Source organism: Octopus sinensis, linkage group LG13, assembly GCF_006345805.1.
Source record: "Octopus sinensis linkage group LG13, ASM634580v1, whole genome shotgun sequence".
NCBI classification, from domain to species: Eukaryota; Metazoa; Mollusca; class Cephalopoda; order Octopoda; family Octopodidae; genus Octopus; species Octopus sinensis.
The window spans coordinates 10,573,835-10,587,830 of NC_043009.1; the positions used below are offsets into that span (position 1 = coordinate 10,573,835).

Below are 13,996 nucleotides of genomic sequence, written 5' to 3' on the forward strand. Positions count from 1 at the left end.
AGCCGCAGATAGATAGCCGGAGAGCGGCTCACAAAGGATTTGGTGAGTGATGCCAAGACACCCTCACCCTCATGTATCTGGCTCATACACATAGACTTACATTGATTTTTCAAAAGGTGAGATGTTCTGGGTATTTTTACATACACGCTATTACCTTTTTTTCCCCTGATAATTTGCTCAAATTTAATTAGGAATCGAACTAAGAAAACTTATGCAATTCATGTTTGTATGAAAAAAAAAAGAAAGAAAAAAACTCATTCATGGGACATAACTCTGCCTTTAGTTAATTTCTCTTACCTGCCGTATTTAAATATCTGCATATGTCAGTGCCCTAAATTGTCTGTTTTAGTATAATTTGAAACGCCTAATGTACATTCAAGTCCTACTTTACTGGGATGAGTAGTTATGTCTTATTTATTTCTGTAGTAAATATTTGGACTGCTGCGTCCTTCAAAACTTCCATGCTTCCTGAGATTCGCCAACACTACACCTGATTTTCTCCCCTTCATACACACACAAGCATGTATCTGGCTCATACATTGTTCACTTCCTAGATATTTGTACATTACTGCATATGCTTTATATGCACTTTTGACAAGTTGTGGTGCACCTGAGCACTGAATACAATAATTTCATTATTATTATTATTAAGAACCTGATAGTTGTTTAAATTAGTGCTCCTCAAAGTGGTGGTCCATGGACTGGTGCCGGTCCATGAGTCATCAGCTGCTGGTAGATGGCGAGTTTCCAGAAAAGAAAGAAACATAAAATGCATATGTAATATTGTATTATTTGTTTACAAAATGAAAATAAAATTGTCAACTTTTATTATATTCATTTTATATACTGTTTCCGTATAGGCTATTGTAGAAGACACTTGCCCGAGGTGCCCCACAGTGGAACCATGTGGTTTGTAAGCAAACTACTTACCACACAGCCATTCCTGATGATTATTTTCATTTCTATCAAACTATCAAACTGCTAAGTTACTAGACAAAGATATAAGCACACACAACATATACTAAACACATACACACACGCTTATATACAGAGTTTCTACTTACTAAATTCCGCTCACTAAATTTTGGGTAACCTAAGACCACAGTAGCAAAGACTAACCCAAAGTACCTTGCTGTTGGATTGAACCTGGTACCTGACCTCCTTAACCAAATTACTGAGGCTGCATGTAGTACAGTGATGCTATTTTTTTTTTGTTTTAGTTCAATGTGTTGAAATTTTAATTTCTTTAATAATTCTGTTATTGAAGTATCACATGTACACATACAACTATTTATAGGGTATTCTTGCATAGGGATTTCATTAAAAATTTTTTCGTGTATCGCCTAAAAACCTGTAGGTGTGTTACAGGTGTGCTATCATTGGTCTGGAATGGCATTGGTTTGTTATAATTTTAGTTTCTGTTAATCTTAGTAATTATGCTGCCATTGGTTCTTACAATATTTTATCTTAATTGCACTCATCACATTGATAATTATTCATCATGTAATTAATGAATGAATTTTGTAAGTTTTTATATTTTATTATTTCTTCCCAAACAGTTGGCATCAATGGGTTTGAACATAGTTTTAATAAGTAGAACTCCAGAAAAACTAGCTGCTGTTGCCAAAGAAATTGGTAAATATATCTTTTTAAATGTTATTTAAAGAGCATTTTGTAAGTAATATACAAAATTAATGTTGTTATCTGAACTAAGTAAAAGCTAATATCTTTTATGTTTCTTCTGGTTTTAATCTTGGTTATTGTTATTATTAACTATGTCAACAGTATTTGTTGTAGCTTTTCCATATTGATCGAGGAAGATAAAATAGTAATTAGTAAACTTAGTTGGTCCAAAGCCTACCAAGAAATTGGTTTCTATGGTCGGATGCCCTTCCTAACACCAACCACTTCACAATGTGTGCTGGGTGCTTTTAATGTGAAATCAGCACGAGCACTTCTACACGGCACTGGCACAACTGCTTTTTATGTGACACCAGCGCAGGGGTCTTGCAGGCCAATACTTTTTGTCAGAGGAAGTGGCCCTAACGCTTCTGTAATTTGTGTAAAATTTTCCTACAAGTGGCTATAAAGTATCAGTCTTACTATCTGTTTTGGTGCATGTCATTCTGGTCATTCTTGTGTTACAATATGTTTTGTGACATCTACCACCATGTCTCAAAAATAAATTCTTTAAATGTTGCTAGTCATATGAATTACCATGCTGTTGTCTTCTTCTTCCAATCAGGACTCACGCCATTAGCCACAAAGAATAATCTCTAATTCGAGCCTACTCTAAGCAACTAAGAATACATATGGCAACTTGAAGATCCACCCACCACAAACAATAGACTGGTGGTTGCACGGGCGCGAAATCTACGTTGTTATCCTCATTCCATAAACATGGGCTTTTTAACGGGTGGAGAGCTGAACCATCCTGGGGTACAGAGGATTCGCAATCTAGACTAGGGTCTGAAAGTTTACCACACCATAGTGGGTTACACCATGGTTCCTCTGCTTTGTGGCAGGAGTAGGAAGAAATAGTGAGAGAAAGTTGTGGTGAAAGAGTACAACGGGGTTCACCCCTATCCCCTGCCGGAGCCTCGAGGCGCTTAGGTGTTTTTGCTCAATAAACACTCACAATGCCCTGTCTGGGAATCGAAACCGCGTTCTTACAACCGCGAGTCCACTGCCCTAACCACAGTGCCATTGTGCCTCCACTCCATACTGTTGTTGTGTAACCTCTGGCCAAGCATGATTGAACAACCTGTGCGTAAATGTGATCCAGCCATGACCATCTCACCAGTTTAAGGATGTCTAAGTGCTTCATTATCTTTTGTATCTTTTTCTTGTTTATGACATGATTTCTGATAGATCTGGCTGCTATTTCTAGTTATTCAAGTGACCATTTAGAAACCCCTTGCATTGACTGTGGATTGCTATTATATTGTATTAAACAAAATTTTTCCGTATTTTATTTCTATATTTCATTGTATTTTTATTTCTTATATTTCAGAGACGACTTATAAAGTTGAAACCAAAACAATTACTATGGATTTTTCTGATAGAAAATTAAATTATGGTGAAATAAAATCAGTATTAAAGGATATGAAAATCTCTACTTTAGGTAATATTATCACTTTTTTTATCTTTCATTATTCTCACTAGAACAGTCTTTTGACTCTTTACTCTCTTTTACTCTTTTACTTGTTTCGGTCATTTGACTGTGGCCATGCTGGAGCACTGCCTTTAGTCGACCAAATCAACCCCAGGACTTATTCTTTTTATAAGACTAGTATTTATTCTATCAGTCTCTTTTGCCGAACCACTAAGTTACGGGGACGTAAACACACCAGCATCGGTTGTCAAGCGATGTTTTGGGGACAAACACAGACACACACACACACATATATATATATGTATATATATATAATATATATATATATATATACACACATATACGATGGACTTCTTTCAGTTTCCGTCTACCAAATCCGCTCACAAGGCTTTGGTCGGCCCGAGGCTATAGTAGTAGACACTTGCCCGAGGTGCCACGCAGTGGGACTGAACCCGGAACCATGTGGTTGGTAAGCAAGCTACTTACCACACATCCACTCCTGCGCCTGTCTACTATTAAAGTGGTAGGATGTTTGTTTGAGACTTGAGTTCAGGCCAAATAATTAGGATTCTTTTGTAATCATGAGGATTTTTACAAATCAAAAGCCTTTCTAGTGTTGATGGTATGATAAAATGCACCCAGCTCATAGGGCAAAGTGTTTAGTGATAGGGAGAGCATCCAGGTGCAGGAGTGGCTGTATGGTAAGAAGCTTGCCTCCCAGCCACATGGTTCTGGGTTCAGTCCCACTGCGTAGCACTTTGGCCAAGTAGTCTTCTACTAAAGCCTCAGGCCAACCAAAGCTTTGTGAGTGGATTTTGTTGACAGAAACTGAAAGAAGCCTGTCCTGTGTGTGTGTACTGGGCACATTTTATGATGACACCAATTACATTTCATGCTATAAGAATATTGGATGACTTGTGATTTACTTTATGCAATTCTGTCGTTCTTAAGATACAGCGATTGTTTTGGTTATACTTCAACTGAAGTGAAAGATCCTTGTATTATGAGAATGTTTATAGTCTGTAAGAATTCTGTTTTCATTCTTCTTTCTTTTTTTTTTTCTTAAGATAAAAGAACTTTATTTTATTCGAACATGTATGTTGGGCCTTATGAAGGCAAAGTGGCCGAGCTCCTTTCAAGTGTTGGGCCTCACAGAGGCAATGACCAAGACCTTTGACATTATATCATGTTTGAGAAGACCCATCAAGCCGAGCAAAATACCTGTGTCACACAAATGGCACCCGTGCCGGTGGCATGTAAGAGCACCTGTTACACTCTCGGAGTAGTTGGCATTAGGAAGGGCATCCAGGCCTAGAAAACCATGCCGAACCATACTGGCGCCTGGTGCAGCCTTCCAGTGTGCCAGCCCAGTCAAACCGTCCAACTCATGCCAGCATGGACAAGGGATATTAAATAATGATGATAAAGAATTATATAAATAACAAACCCTGTCTAAATAAATAAATAAATAATTTTATTTTATGTATATATTGTTTTTGTACATGTTAATTTTTCTCTCCTTATAGTAAAGAAATTTTAAGACTTAATAAAAGAACAGTCGCAGAACATTTACTGGTAGAAGTCTCAGGATTAAAAACAGAGTAAAAATTTATTATAAAATTAGTTTTGATTGTGATGTCAAGTTTTACTTAATTAACTTGATTGAATAAGCTATTGAGCAAATATTTCAAGTTAAAATTTATTTTATAATTAATTTTTTGTGCAAGCTTTTATACTTTTTTCCAGTGGATTTTTTACACTCTTTTTTTCTCAGTTCTACATTAGGTTGTTTGGTTGTACAAAGTTGCATACTTTACATTAATTGCTACGGCACGTAAAAAGCACCATCCGAATCGTGGCTGAAGCCAGTGCCGCCTCGACTGGCTTCCGTGCCGGTGGCACGTAAAATGCACCAATCCGACCGTGGCCGTTGCCAGCCTCGCCTGGCACCTGTGCGGGTGGCACGTAAAAAGCACCCACTACACTCACGGAGTGGTTGGCGCTAGGAAGGGCATCCAGCTGTAGAAACATTGCCAGATAAGACTGGAGCCTGGTGCAGCCTTCTGGCTTCCCAGATCCCCGGTCGAACCGTCCAACCCATGCTAGCATGGAGAACGGACGTTAAACGATGATGATGATGATGATGATGATGATGATGATGATGATGTTCTGTGCTGCTTAATGATAATGGTATGGCATCAGTGTATTTTAGGCTCAGTTAGGATGAAGTTGGAATTAGTTTGTCTTTGACTTTGAATCTGTGATCTTTGGGTCAGTAATACAACACCATAACTACCCTTTAGCATTTCCCCAAATTCCATTAAGATGCTTTCTTCTATGATTAATTTTTTTTGAAATTTAATCCTTCGCCTCCTGACATGCTGTGACGATCTCTAATTGAATTTATTTTATTTGTTTTTCTCCCATAGTGAACAATGTGGGAATTTCTTACCAATACCCTGAATATCTTCTAGACATTCCAGACAGAGAAAAGGTTATCATTTTTATTGTTATTATTGTTATTATTCATGTTTTTATTGTTAGTGAGAGCAGTGGGCTAGAAATTCAGTTTTGTTTTCATTCCTATTTGTAATCATTTCATTTCCCTTCAGTCATTGATCTTTGTTTGGTAAAGGCCAAACTGTTTAAACACCCATTATTCACTGAAGGGGAATAAAAGCCTTCTTGCCCACGTTAAGAAATATTCTGGCAGAATCATTAATGCAGCAGTCAAATTGCTCAGCGGCATCTGTTCCAGCCTTTTTAAGGTTTCAAGTTCAAATACTGTTCGGGTCACCTTTGCTTTTCTTTTGGGCTTGATTAAATAAAATACTTGTCCAGTACTGGAGTTGATGTAATTGAACTTGTCCTTTGAGTGTGGGGGGAGCTTGTCCCAGAATTTGAAACCATAATTATTAAGGTGGTGAGCTGACAGAATTGTTAGCATGCTGGGCAAAATGCTTAGTGGTATTTCGTCTGTCTTTACGTTCTGAGTTCAAATTCCACCAAGGTTGACTTTGCCTTTCATCCTTTCGGGGTCAATAAAGATAAGTACCTGTTGGACTCTGGGATCGATGTAATTGACTTGTCTCCTCCTCCAAATTTCAGGCCTTGTGCCTATACTAGAAAGGATTATTATTATTATTATTATCATTATTTAGGCGGCGAGCTGGCAGAATCGTTAGCATGCCAGGCGAAATACTCAGCAGTATTTCGTCTGGCACTACGTTCTGAGTTCTTATTCCGCTGAGGTCGACTTTGCCTTTCATCCTTTCAGGGTTGATTAAATAAGTACCAGTTACACACTGGGGTCGATATAATCGACTTAATCCGTTTGTCTCTCCTTGTTTGTCCTTTCTGTGTTTAGCCCCTTGTGGGTCGTAAAGAAATAGGTATTTTGCCTGTCACTACATTCTGAGCTGAAATTCTGCCAAGGTCGACTTTGCCTTTCATCCTTTTGGGCTCGATAAAATAAGTACCAGTTGTGTACTGGGGTTGATGTAATTAAGTTATCTCCTCCCCCAAATTTCAGGACTTGTGCCTGTAGTAGAAAGGATTATTATTGTTGTTATCATGAAAGGCTGGGGTTTTAGCAGACTCCTTAGAGCATTGGAAAAAAGGGCTTTGTAGTACATTTTGCGGGCTCTTTGTTTTGATTTCAAATCCTTTGCCTTTTGTTCCTCTGGTGGGGGTCAATTAAATAAAGTACCAGCCACGTATTGGGGTTGATGGTATCGAACCCAACCTTCCCTCAAAATTACTGGCCAGCTGTCTATATCAGAATCCATAATTATTATCATGTTTATTATTATTATTATAAACTGATATATTGACAGTAATGACAAAGATAAAAAACCAGTCTTGAATATCTGTCTATAAGTATGTATGTGTGTATTAATTATATTTTTTAACATATTTTCTTTTCTTTTTTTTTAGGCTCTTCTTGATCTCATTTGGATCAATATAATCTCCATGACAATGGTGAGTTCCTATTGCAATATCTATTATACAAAATAGACCTGTATGTATGTGTTTTCGCTTTTCACGTGAAAACAGCTTTCTTTCTTTTTTTTTCTTTTACTTGTTTCAGTCATTTGACTGCGGCCATGCTGGAGCACCGCCTTTAGTCGAGTAATTCGACCCCAAGACTTATTCATTGTAAGCCTAGTACTTATTCCATTGGTCTCTTTAGCCGAACCGCTAAGTCACGGGGATGTAAACACAGCAACATCGGTTGTCAAGTGATGTTGGGGGGACAAGCACAAACACAGAAACATACACACACATACATATATATATACATATATACGACAGGCTTCTTTCAGTTTCCGTCTACCAAATCCACTCACAAGGCTTTGGTCGGCCCGAGGCTATAGCAGAAGACACTTGCCCAAGGTGTCACACAGTGGGACTGAACCCAGAACCATGTGGTTGGTAAGCAAGCGACTTACCACACAGCCACTCCTACGCCTGTGCATATTAGTTCCATTCTTGCATGAATAATTTGACCTCAGATACATAATAGGGTCTTCATTTTAGATTTTTATCAACAATAAATAATATTGCTTTATAGATATGATTCACTTCTTTAGAAAGGTTTCTTAATGTCAACTTCCGATATTGACATAGCTACTACCTAAACAATATTACTGTATTTTAATAGGAACCCCCCCTAATTTTTTGGGCTTAAAATTTGGGAAAAAGGTTTTGTAAGGGATTATGGATAGCCATGTATAAGAAACTCCCATATTTTTTAAATCTAAGTTTTGACAAAAAAAGTTTCCTTATACACATTAAAATAGGGCAATTCATTGCAGGTGAAATTTTCAGTTTTCATTTGCAAAATCTCTCTCTCTATTTTAATGTATTGTTATGCGCTATGGGCATATGGTGTAGTGGTTAAGAGCGCGGGCTACTAACCCCAAGATTCTGAGTTCGATTCCAGGCAGTGACCTGAATAAAAATAATAACAACAACAACATTGAAAAATACCTTACGAATAAGAACCCAAGTTCGAAATTTCCCCAAGACACCAGATGATGGCTGGAGGGTATATCAGCCAAAATGTTGTGTTAACAGCAAACAAGATGAGGACAAATATCCGTCAAATGTAAATAATGTAAATAATTTCTCATCTCTTAAATACAGAACTGAAATTCTTTGAGACAAATTTTCTGTAGCTAGGTGCTCTTCTTGTCTCCAACCCGCATCTCTTTCCATGTAGAGTAATATTTCCTCAAGTTCTTGAACAAGAACAGTGCTTTTTTTTTTAATGATTGTACCCTTTGTTTACAATTAGTGTATGATGTCAAGATAAGGATTCAATAACACACCCACACATACTGGTGTGTATATGTGTGTATATATTCTTTTATTCTTTTACTTGTTTCAGTCATTTAACTGCAGCCCTGGAGCACTGCCTTGAAGAGTTTTAGTCGAACAAATCGACCCCAGGACTTATTTTTTAAGCCTAGTACTTATTCTATCAGTCTCTCTTGCTGAACTACTAAGTTATGGGTCCATAAACACATCAACACTGGTTTTCAAGCTGTGATGGAGGACAAACACAGACACACACACGATGGGCTTCTTTCAGTTTCAATCTACCTAATTCACTCACAAGGCTTTGTTGGGCCCAAGGCTATGGTAGAAGGCACTTGCTCATGGTGCCACACGGTGGAACTGAACCCGGAACCATGTGGTTGGGAAGCAGACTTCTTATCACACAGCCATGCCTACATATTTTTGTTTTTACTTATTTTACTCTGCTTGCGAAGACCTGTTGGGGCAAGTGAAATCGGAATCGAAATTGAACCAATCCTATGACTGGCACCCAACAGTTGCCAGTGCCGCTGGACTGACTCCTGTGCAGGTGGTAAGTAAAGAAACACCATTTCGACCCTGTGCTTGAGAAAACCTATTGAGTCAAGTACATCAACATCAATGGAAATTGTAGTTGTGATCCCTGTGCTGGTGGCACGTAAAAAGCACCATCTGAATGTGGCCGATTCCAACACCGCCTTGACTGACTTCCGTGCCGGTGGCATGTAAAAAGCACCCACTACATTCTCAGAGTGATTGGCATTAGGAAGGTCATCCAGCTGTAGAAACACTGCCGGATCAGACTGGAGCCTGGTGCAGCCATCTGGTTCGCCAGTCCTCAGTCAAACCGTCCAACCCATGCTAGCATGGAAAGCGGACGTTAAACGATGATGATGATGATGAAGCTTTATATTTGGAAGATTAATGTGAATACCAAAGAGTTAAACACCTTATCTCATTATTTTCAGATGACAAGTATTGTGTTGCCTAATATGGTTGAAAAAGGTGGTGGTGTGATCATCAATGTAGGATCTGCTTCTGGGGATATGACCTGTCCCCTTTTAACAGCTTATTCTGCTTGCAAGGTTGGTAAGCTTTTTGTATTTAAATAAACACACAACCTAAGAACTTGGTTTGCTGTTTGTAGAAGTTTCATAATCATTTCATTTCTTTGTTCTTTAAAGCAATAATGTTCATTGAAGACATTTCAAACGTTCCTTTTCATTGCATTTTGATCCTCTGATGCTCCTAATTACCCTGATCAGGCAGACCTCTGATTAAAGGTGGTTCAGCCATAACTATATCTTTTAATTTTTATTGTTTTTTTAAGGAGTCTCTAGGACTACACCCTGTGAATCCTTTTAAAAGCGGGACATGTGATCTGATAGAAACTCAGTTACAAATTCTATCAGTTTGCATAGCTGTATTAAAGTTCTCGTTTTGGCTGTTCCATTATATACACGGAAACCTTGAACATGCTGTCGAATTTTACTCCAAACCCACACTTACCATTTTTGTTCAAAAATAATTGTTGCTTTTATCCTAGTGATTAGATATTGTTTTTCTAGTTTCCTTATTTTTTTCTCTTTTACTTGTTTCAGTCATTTGACTGCGACCATGCTGGAGCACCGCCTTTAGTCGAGCAAATCGACCCCGGGACTTATTCTTTGTAAGCCCAGTACTTATTCTATCGGTCTCTTTTGCCGAACCGCTAAATGACGGGGACGTAAACACACCAGCATCGGTTGTCAAGCAATGCTAGGGAGACAAACACAAACACATACACACACATACATATACATATATATACATATATATACATATATACGACAGGCTTCTTTCAGTTTCCGTCTACCAAATCCACTCACAAGGCATTGGTCGGCCCGGGGCTATAGCAGAAGACACTTGCCCAAGATGCCACACAGTGGGACTGAACCTGGAACCATGTGGTTGGTTAGCAAGCTACTTACCACACAGCCACTCCTGCACCTAGTTTACTTATTTTTTCTTTTTAATTGGTGTATACTCAAGGAGCGGCCTGCAACCATGGCTTTCATAGATTGGTGTGATTGGTGCCTTCAACATTTCACTTGCATAGTATCAAATTGATGTAGGAAAAAGATACGTGGAGTTATGGAACTCCAGAAGACCAAAGTTCTAAGTGGGTAGCTGGTTGTGGGGGCCAGTTTAGAGCCAGACATGATTAAGCACACTGTATGTAATGAGAGGAGAAGCGCAAGCCAGGAGTTGCTGACCAACCAACTCTGAGGAGCATAGGCCATCATTGTAGTGGTAGAAAAGGCAGACAGAGCTGAGAATATGTCTGTGGGCTACGGTTTGCAGTGGGTTGGTGAGCAACTTCGTGCTTTTATTTTGATATGCTGTAGACTATGAGTGTGACTATAGCCACAGTGCTATTAGGTTTCAGCTGAGCTGATAACTGCTAAGTGCTGCAAGAATGTTTAATATTGAAGATTAATGCCAATCTTTGTGGCACAGTATTTGCTTCGTTGGGGCTATGTGCATGCCCTTAAAGTAATTGCAGAGTTAAGTAAGCTTCAGTATCCTTATGTGCTGGCTTAAGTTATTGTATTCCATCTTTAGCACTCTACTTGCAGACTTGAACTACTGTGGTTATCTCTATATATATAAACGGCAAAATGTCTGTCTGTGTGTGTGTCCTTTATACAAATCCACAATTTTTCAGTTAGAGGGCTCGCACTTTCTATGGTCATTCAAAACCGTCCAAGGGTGGTCGTGCACATCTTTACATTTCCCCAGTCACCCTGCAAAGCCATTAAAAAATCAATAGAAGTGACTTTTTTGTGAATTTTCTATCCAAAACCCAATCAAAATGCGCGAAACTTGATATGCCAATTGAATGTCAGCTAGCAGTATGTGATTGGTCGTAGATCTGGACAGTACTCGCGTGTATGTGCGCACGCACGCAGCTGTATATGCATGCACTAGCACTATGATCTGGTGTTGCCGGGTCATAGTGCTAGTCTTCTGTTATATTATTTTAATGTGTAGATGTCTAACTAAAGAAGTAGATTCTAATGTATTCAAATTCTCTGTTAGGTTAATACTGGTCTTAGAAGGTTCTTTTTTTTGTTTGTTGTTTGTTATTCTGAAACTCCTATTCTGTGTTACTTATTTTTATTCTTGTTTTTTTTTTGTTTTTAAGGCTTATGTGAAATATTTCTCTGAAGGTCTCAATTCAGAATATAGTGACAAAGGTGTTGTCACTCAGGTAACAATCCAAGTTTTTTTCTTCTCTAATGATTATTTTTAGCAACTTACCTTTGTACCTTAATAGTTTCAACGATTAGTCTAGAATTGTGGGATCTTTTCGGTTTGAACGGCAGTTTTTAACATAATTTCTAGGTAACTAAAAGATTTTAAACTTCATTTACTGGTAGAATGTGTTTATTAAACATCTTTTTCTCTTGGCTTTATTGAGAAAATTCTATAGTTTGTAAGATATTTGCTGTTTTTTCCTTCAATTTCTGCAATTTCAACCATTCACTGACGTCTATTGAGGTAAAAAACATTCTGTGCCGTATGAATATGTCCCTCGTTTAAGAAACAGATTGGGTTTATTTATATTTATGAAGAAAAAAAGATACCCTTGCCTCCACCCCTAACCCTAACTAACCCTAACCTTAAAATAGATTGAAATGCAATAGATCGATACTAGGGTCATAATTATGGCTGACAATTTCATATGACATCGCTAGAAAAAGCTGCCGTTCAAACCGAAAAGATCCGAATTGTGGGTGACGTCAATGTTTGTGTAAAAGGTTCTGCTAATTTGTATTTAGGTTAAGGCAGTGAGCTGGCAGAATCATTAGCACACCAGGCAAGAATGCTTAGAGGCATTTTATCTGTCCTTACATTTTTGAGTTCAAATTTCGCCAGGGTCATCTTTGTCTTCCATCCTTTCAGGGTCGATAAAATTAGTACCAGTCGAGCACTGGGATCGATGTATTCGACTTACCCCCCACCCCGCCCCTAAAATTGCTGGCTTTGTGCCAAAATTCGAAACCCGTATTAAATACTTTCTCCTCATTTCTCTCCCCCTCCTCCTCCCCACCCCGCACACATTTCCATTCCCATATTTTCAGTAACTGAACTTATTGTTCTTATTTTCCTTGAATCATCAGATTAGTATAAATAAAAATGTATCGAAGTATTCTAACAATTTAAAACTAATTAAAACTAATCAATAGTTGACCTTTAGCTCTTCAGCATTTAAACCAGCCATAATATTGTTTCCAAATTTTGGCACAGGGCTAGCGATTTTTTTGGGGGAGAGGAGGTAAGGGATTAGCAGCCATAGTTGTCGTAGATGTAAGGGACATAACTGCTTTTATAGCTAATGGGATTATAATATTTTCCCCATTTATAAGAATTTTCGTTACAATAATTATGTTGAAATACGTCGTGTTTTATTAGTTGATTTTGAAAACAATGATGAACTTTTAAAAGTAATTTTGTCTCTGTTGAAATGGAATTTGGAACTTTTAACCTGGAATTTTGATAGGTTTTTATTTAGTTGACATTAAACAGAAAATTTGTATCGTAGAATGAAAAATGGTGTCAGGTGGGTTAGCATCAAACAGGTTAATAAATGATTACTACTGCTCTCTCTCTCTCTCTCTCTCTCTCTTCTCTCTCTCTCTCTCTCTCTCTCTCTCTCTCTCTCTATATATATATATATATATATATATATATATATATATATATATGTATGGCTTCTGTGCCGGTGGCACGTAAAAAGCACCATCTGAACGTGGCCGATGCCAGCGCCGCCTTGACTGGCTTCTGTGCCGGTGGCATGTGGAAAGCACCAACCGATTGTGGCCGCTGCCAGACTCCCCTGGCACCTGTGCCGGTGGCATGTAAAAAGCACCCACTACACTCACGGAGTGGTTGGCGTTAGGAAGGGCATCCAGCTGTACAAACACTGCCAGATCAGACTGGAGCCTGGTGCAGCCTTCTGGCTTCCCAGATCCCCAGTCGAACCGTCCAACCCGTGCTAGCACGGAAAATGGACGTTAAACGATGATGATATATATATATATGTATATATTCATCAAGTATTAAAGATTGTCGTATGGGCAGATTTTCGAAATCCAATGAATCTTTGTACATTTATACAGTTAGAAAATTTTACAAATATACTTTTTCAAGGAGATATGATAAACCTATCATAATGGGTAATACTACATGTATTTTTTAAAGTGTGATGTAACTCTTTGGACTAACAACGTTTGCGGCTGATGAGAGCTTTAAGCCATCTTTTATATCAATAATACAATGATGTAATAATGGATTGTTTATAAAGCTTGAAACACGTGTACCGTGATATCCTTTGTGTTCTGTTTTTAATTTTATTTGATATATATATATATATATATATATAGAGAGAGAGAGAGATACAAATCATGCATTTCATTGTTTAATGATTATATCAAAATACTAAACCTATGTTTTTGAAGTTATTGAATTTAACCCTTTCGTTACTATATTTCTGACCAAAATATGTGTTTCAAT

The 13,996-nt window shown here is 38.0% G+C and overlaps 1 protein-coding gene across 1 annotated transcript in view; it reads left to right on the plus strand.

Annotated features, from left to right (window-relative positions):
• The window catches only part of LOC115218478 (very-long-chain 3-oxoacyl-CoA reductase-B), a 43,679-nt gene that overhangs the window by 14,270 nt on the left and 15,413 nt on the right, over positions 1–13,996 (plus strand). The window contains exons 3-8 of the mRNA XM_029788321.2: positions 1,560–1,635; positions 3,014–3,124; positions 5,545–5,609; positions 7,052–7,096; positions 9,406–9,522; positions 11,625–11,690. Of these exons, the coding sequence (XP_029644181.1) occupies positions 1,560–1,635; positions 3,014–3,124; positions 5,545–5,609; positions 7,052–7,096; positions 9,406–9,522; positions 11,625–11,690 (480 nt within the window). The remainder of the gene's footprint in view (positions 1–1,559; positions 1,636–3,013; positions 3,125–5,544; positions 5,610–7,051; positions 7,097–9,405; positions 9,523–11,624; positions 11,691–13,996) is intronic.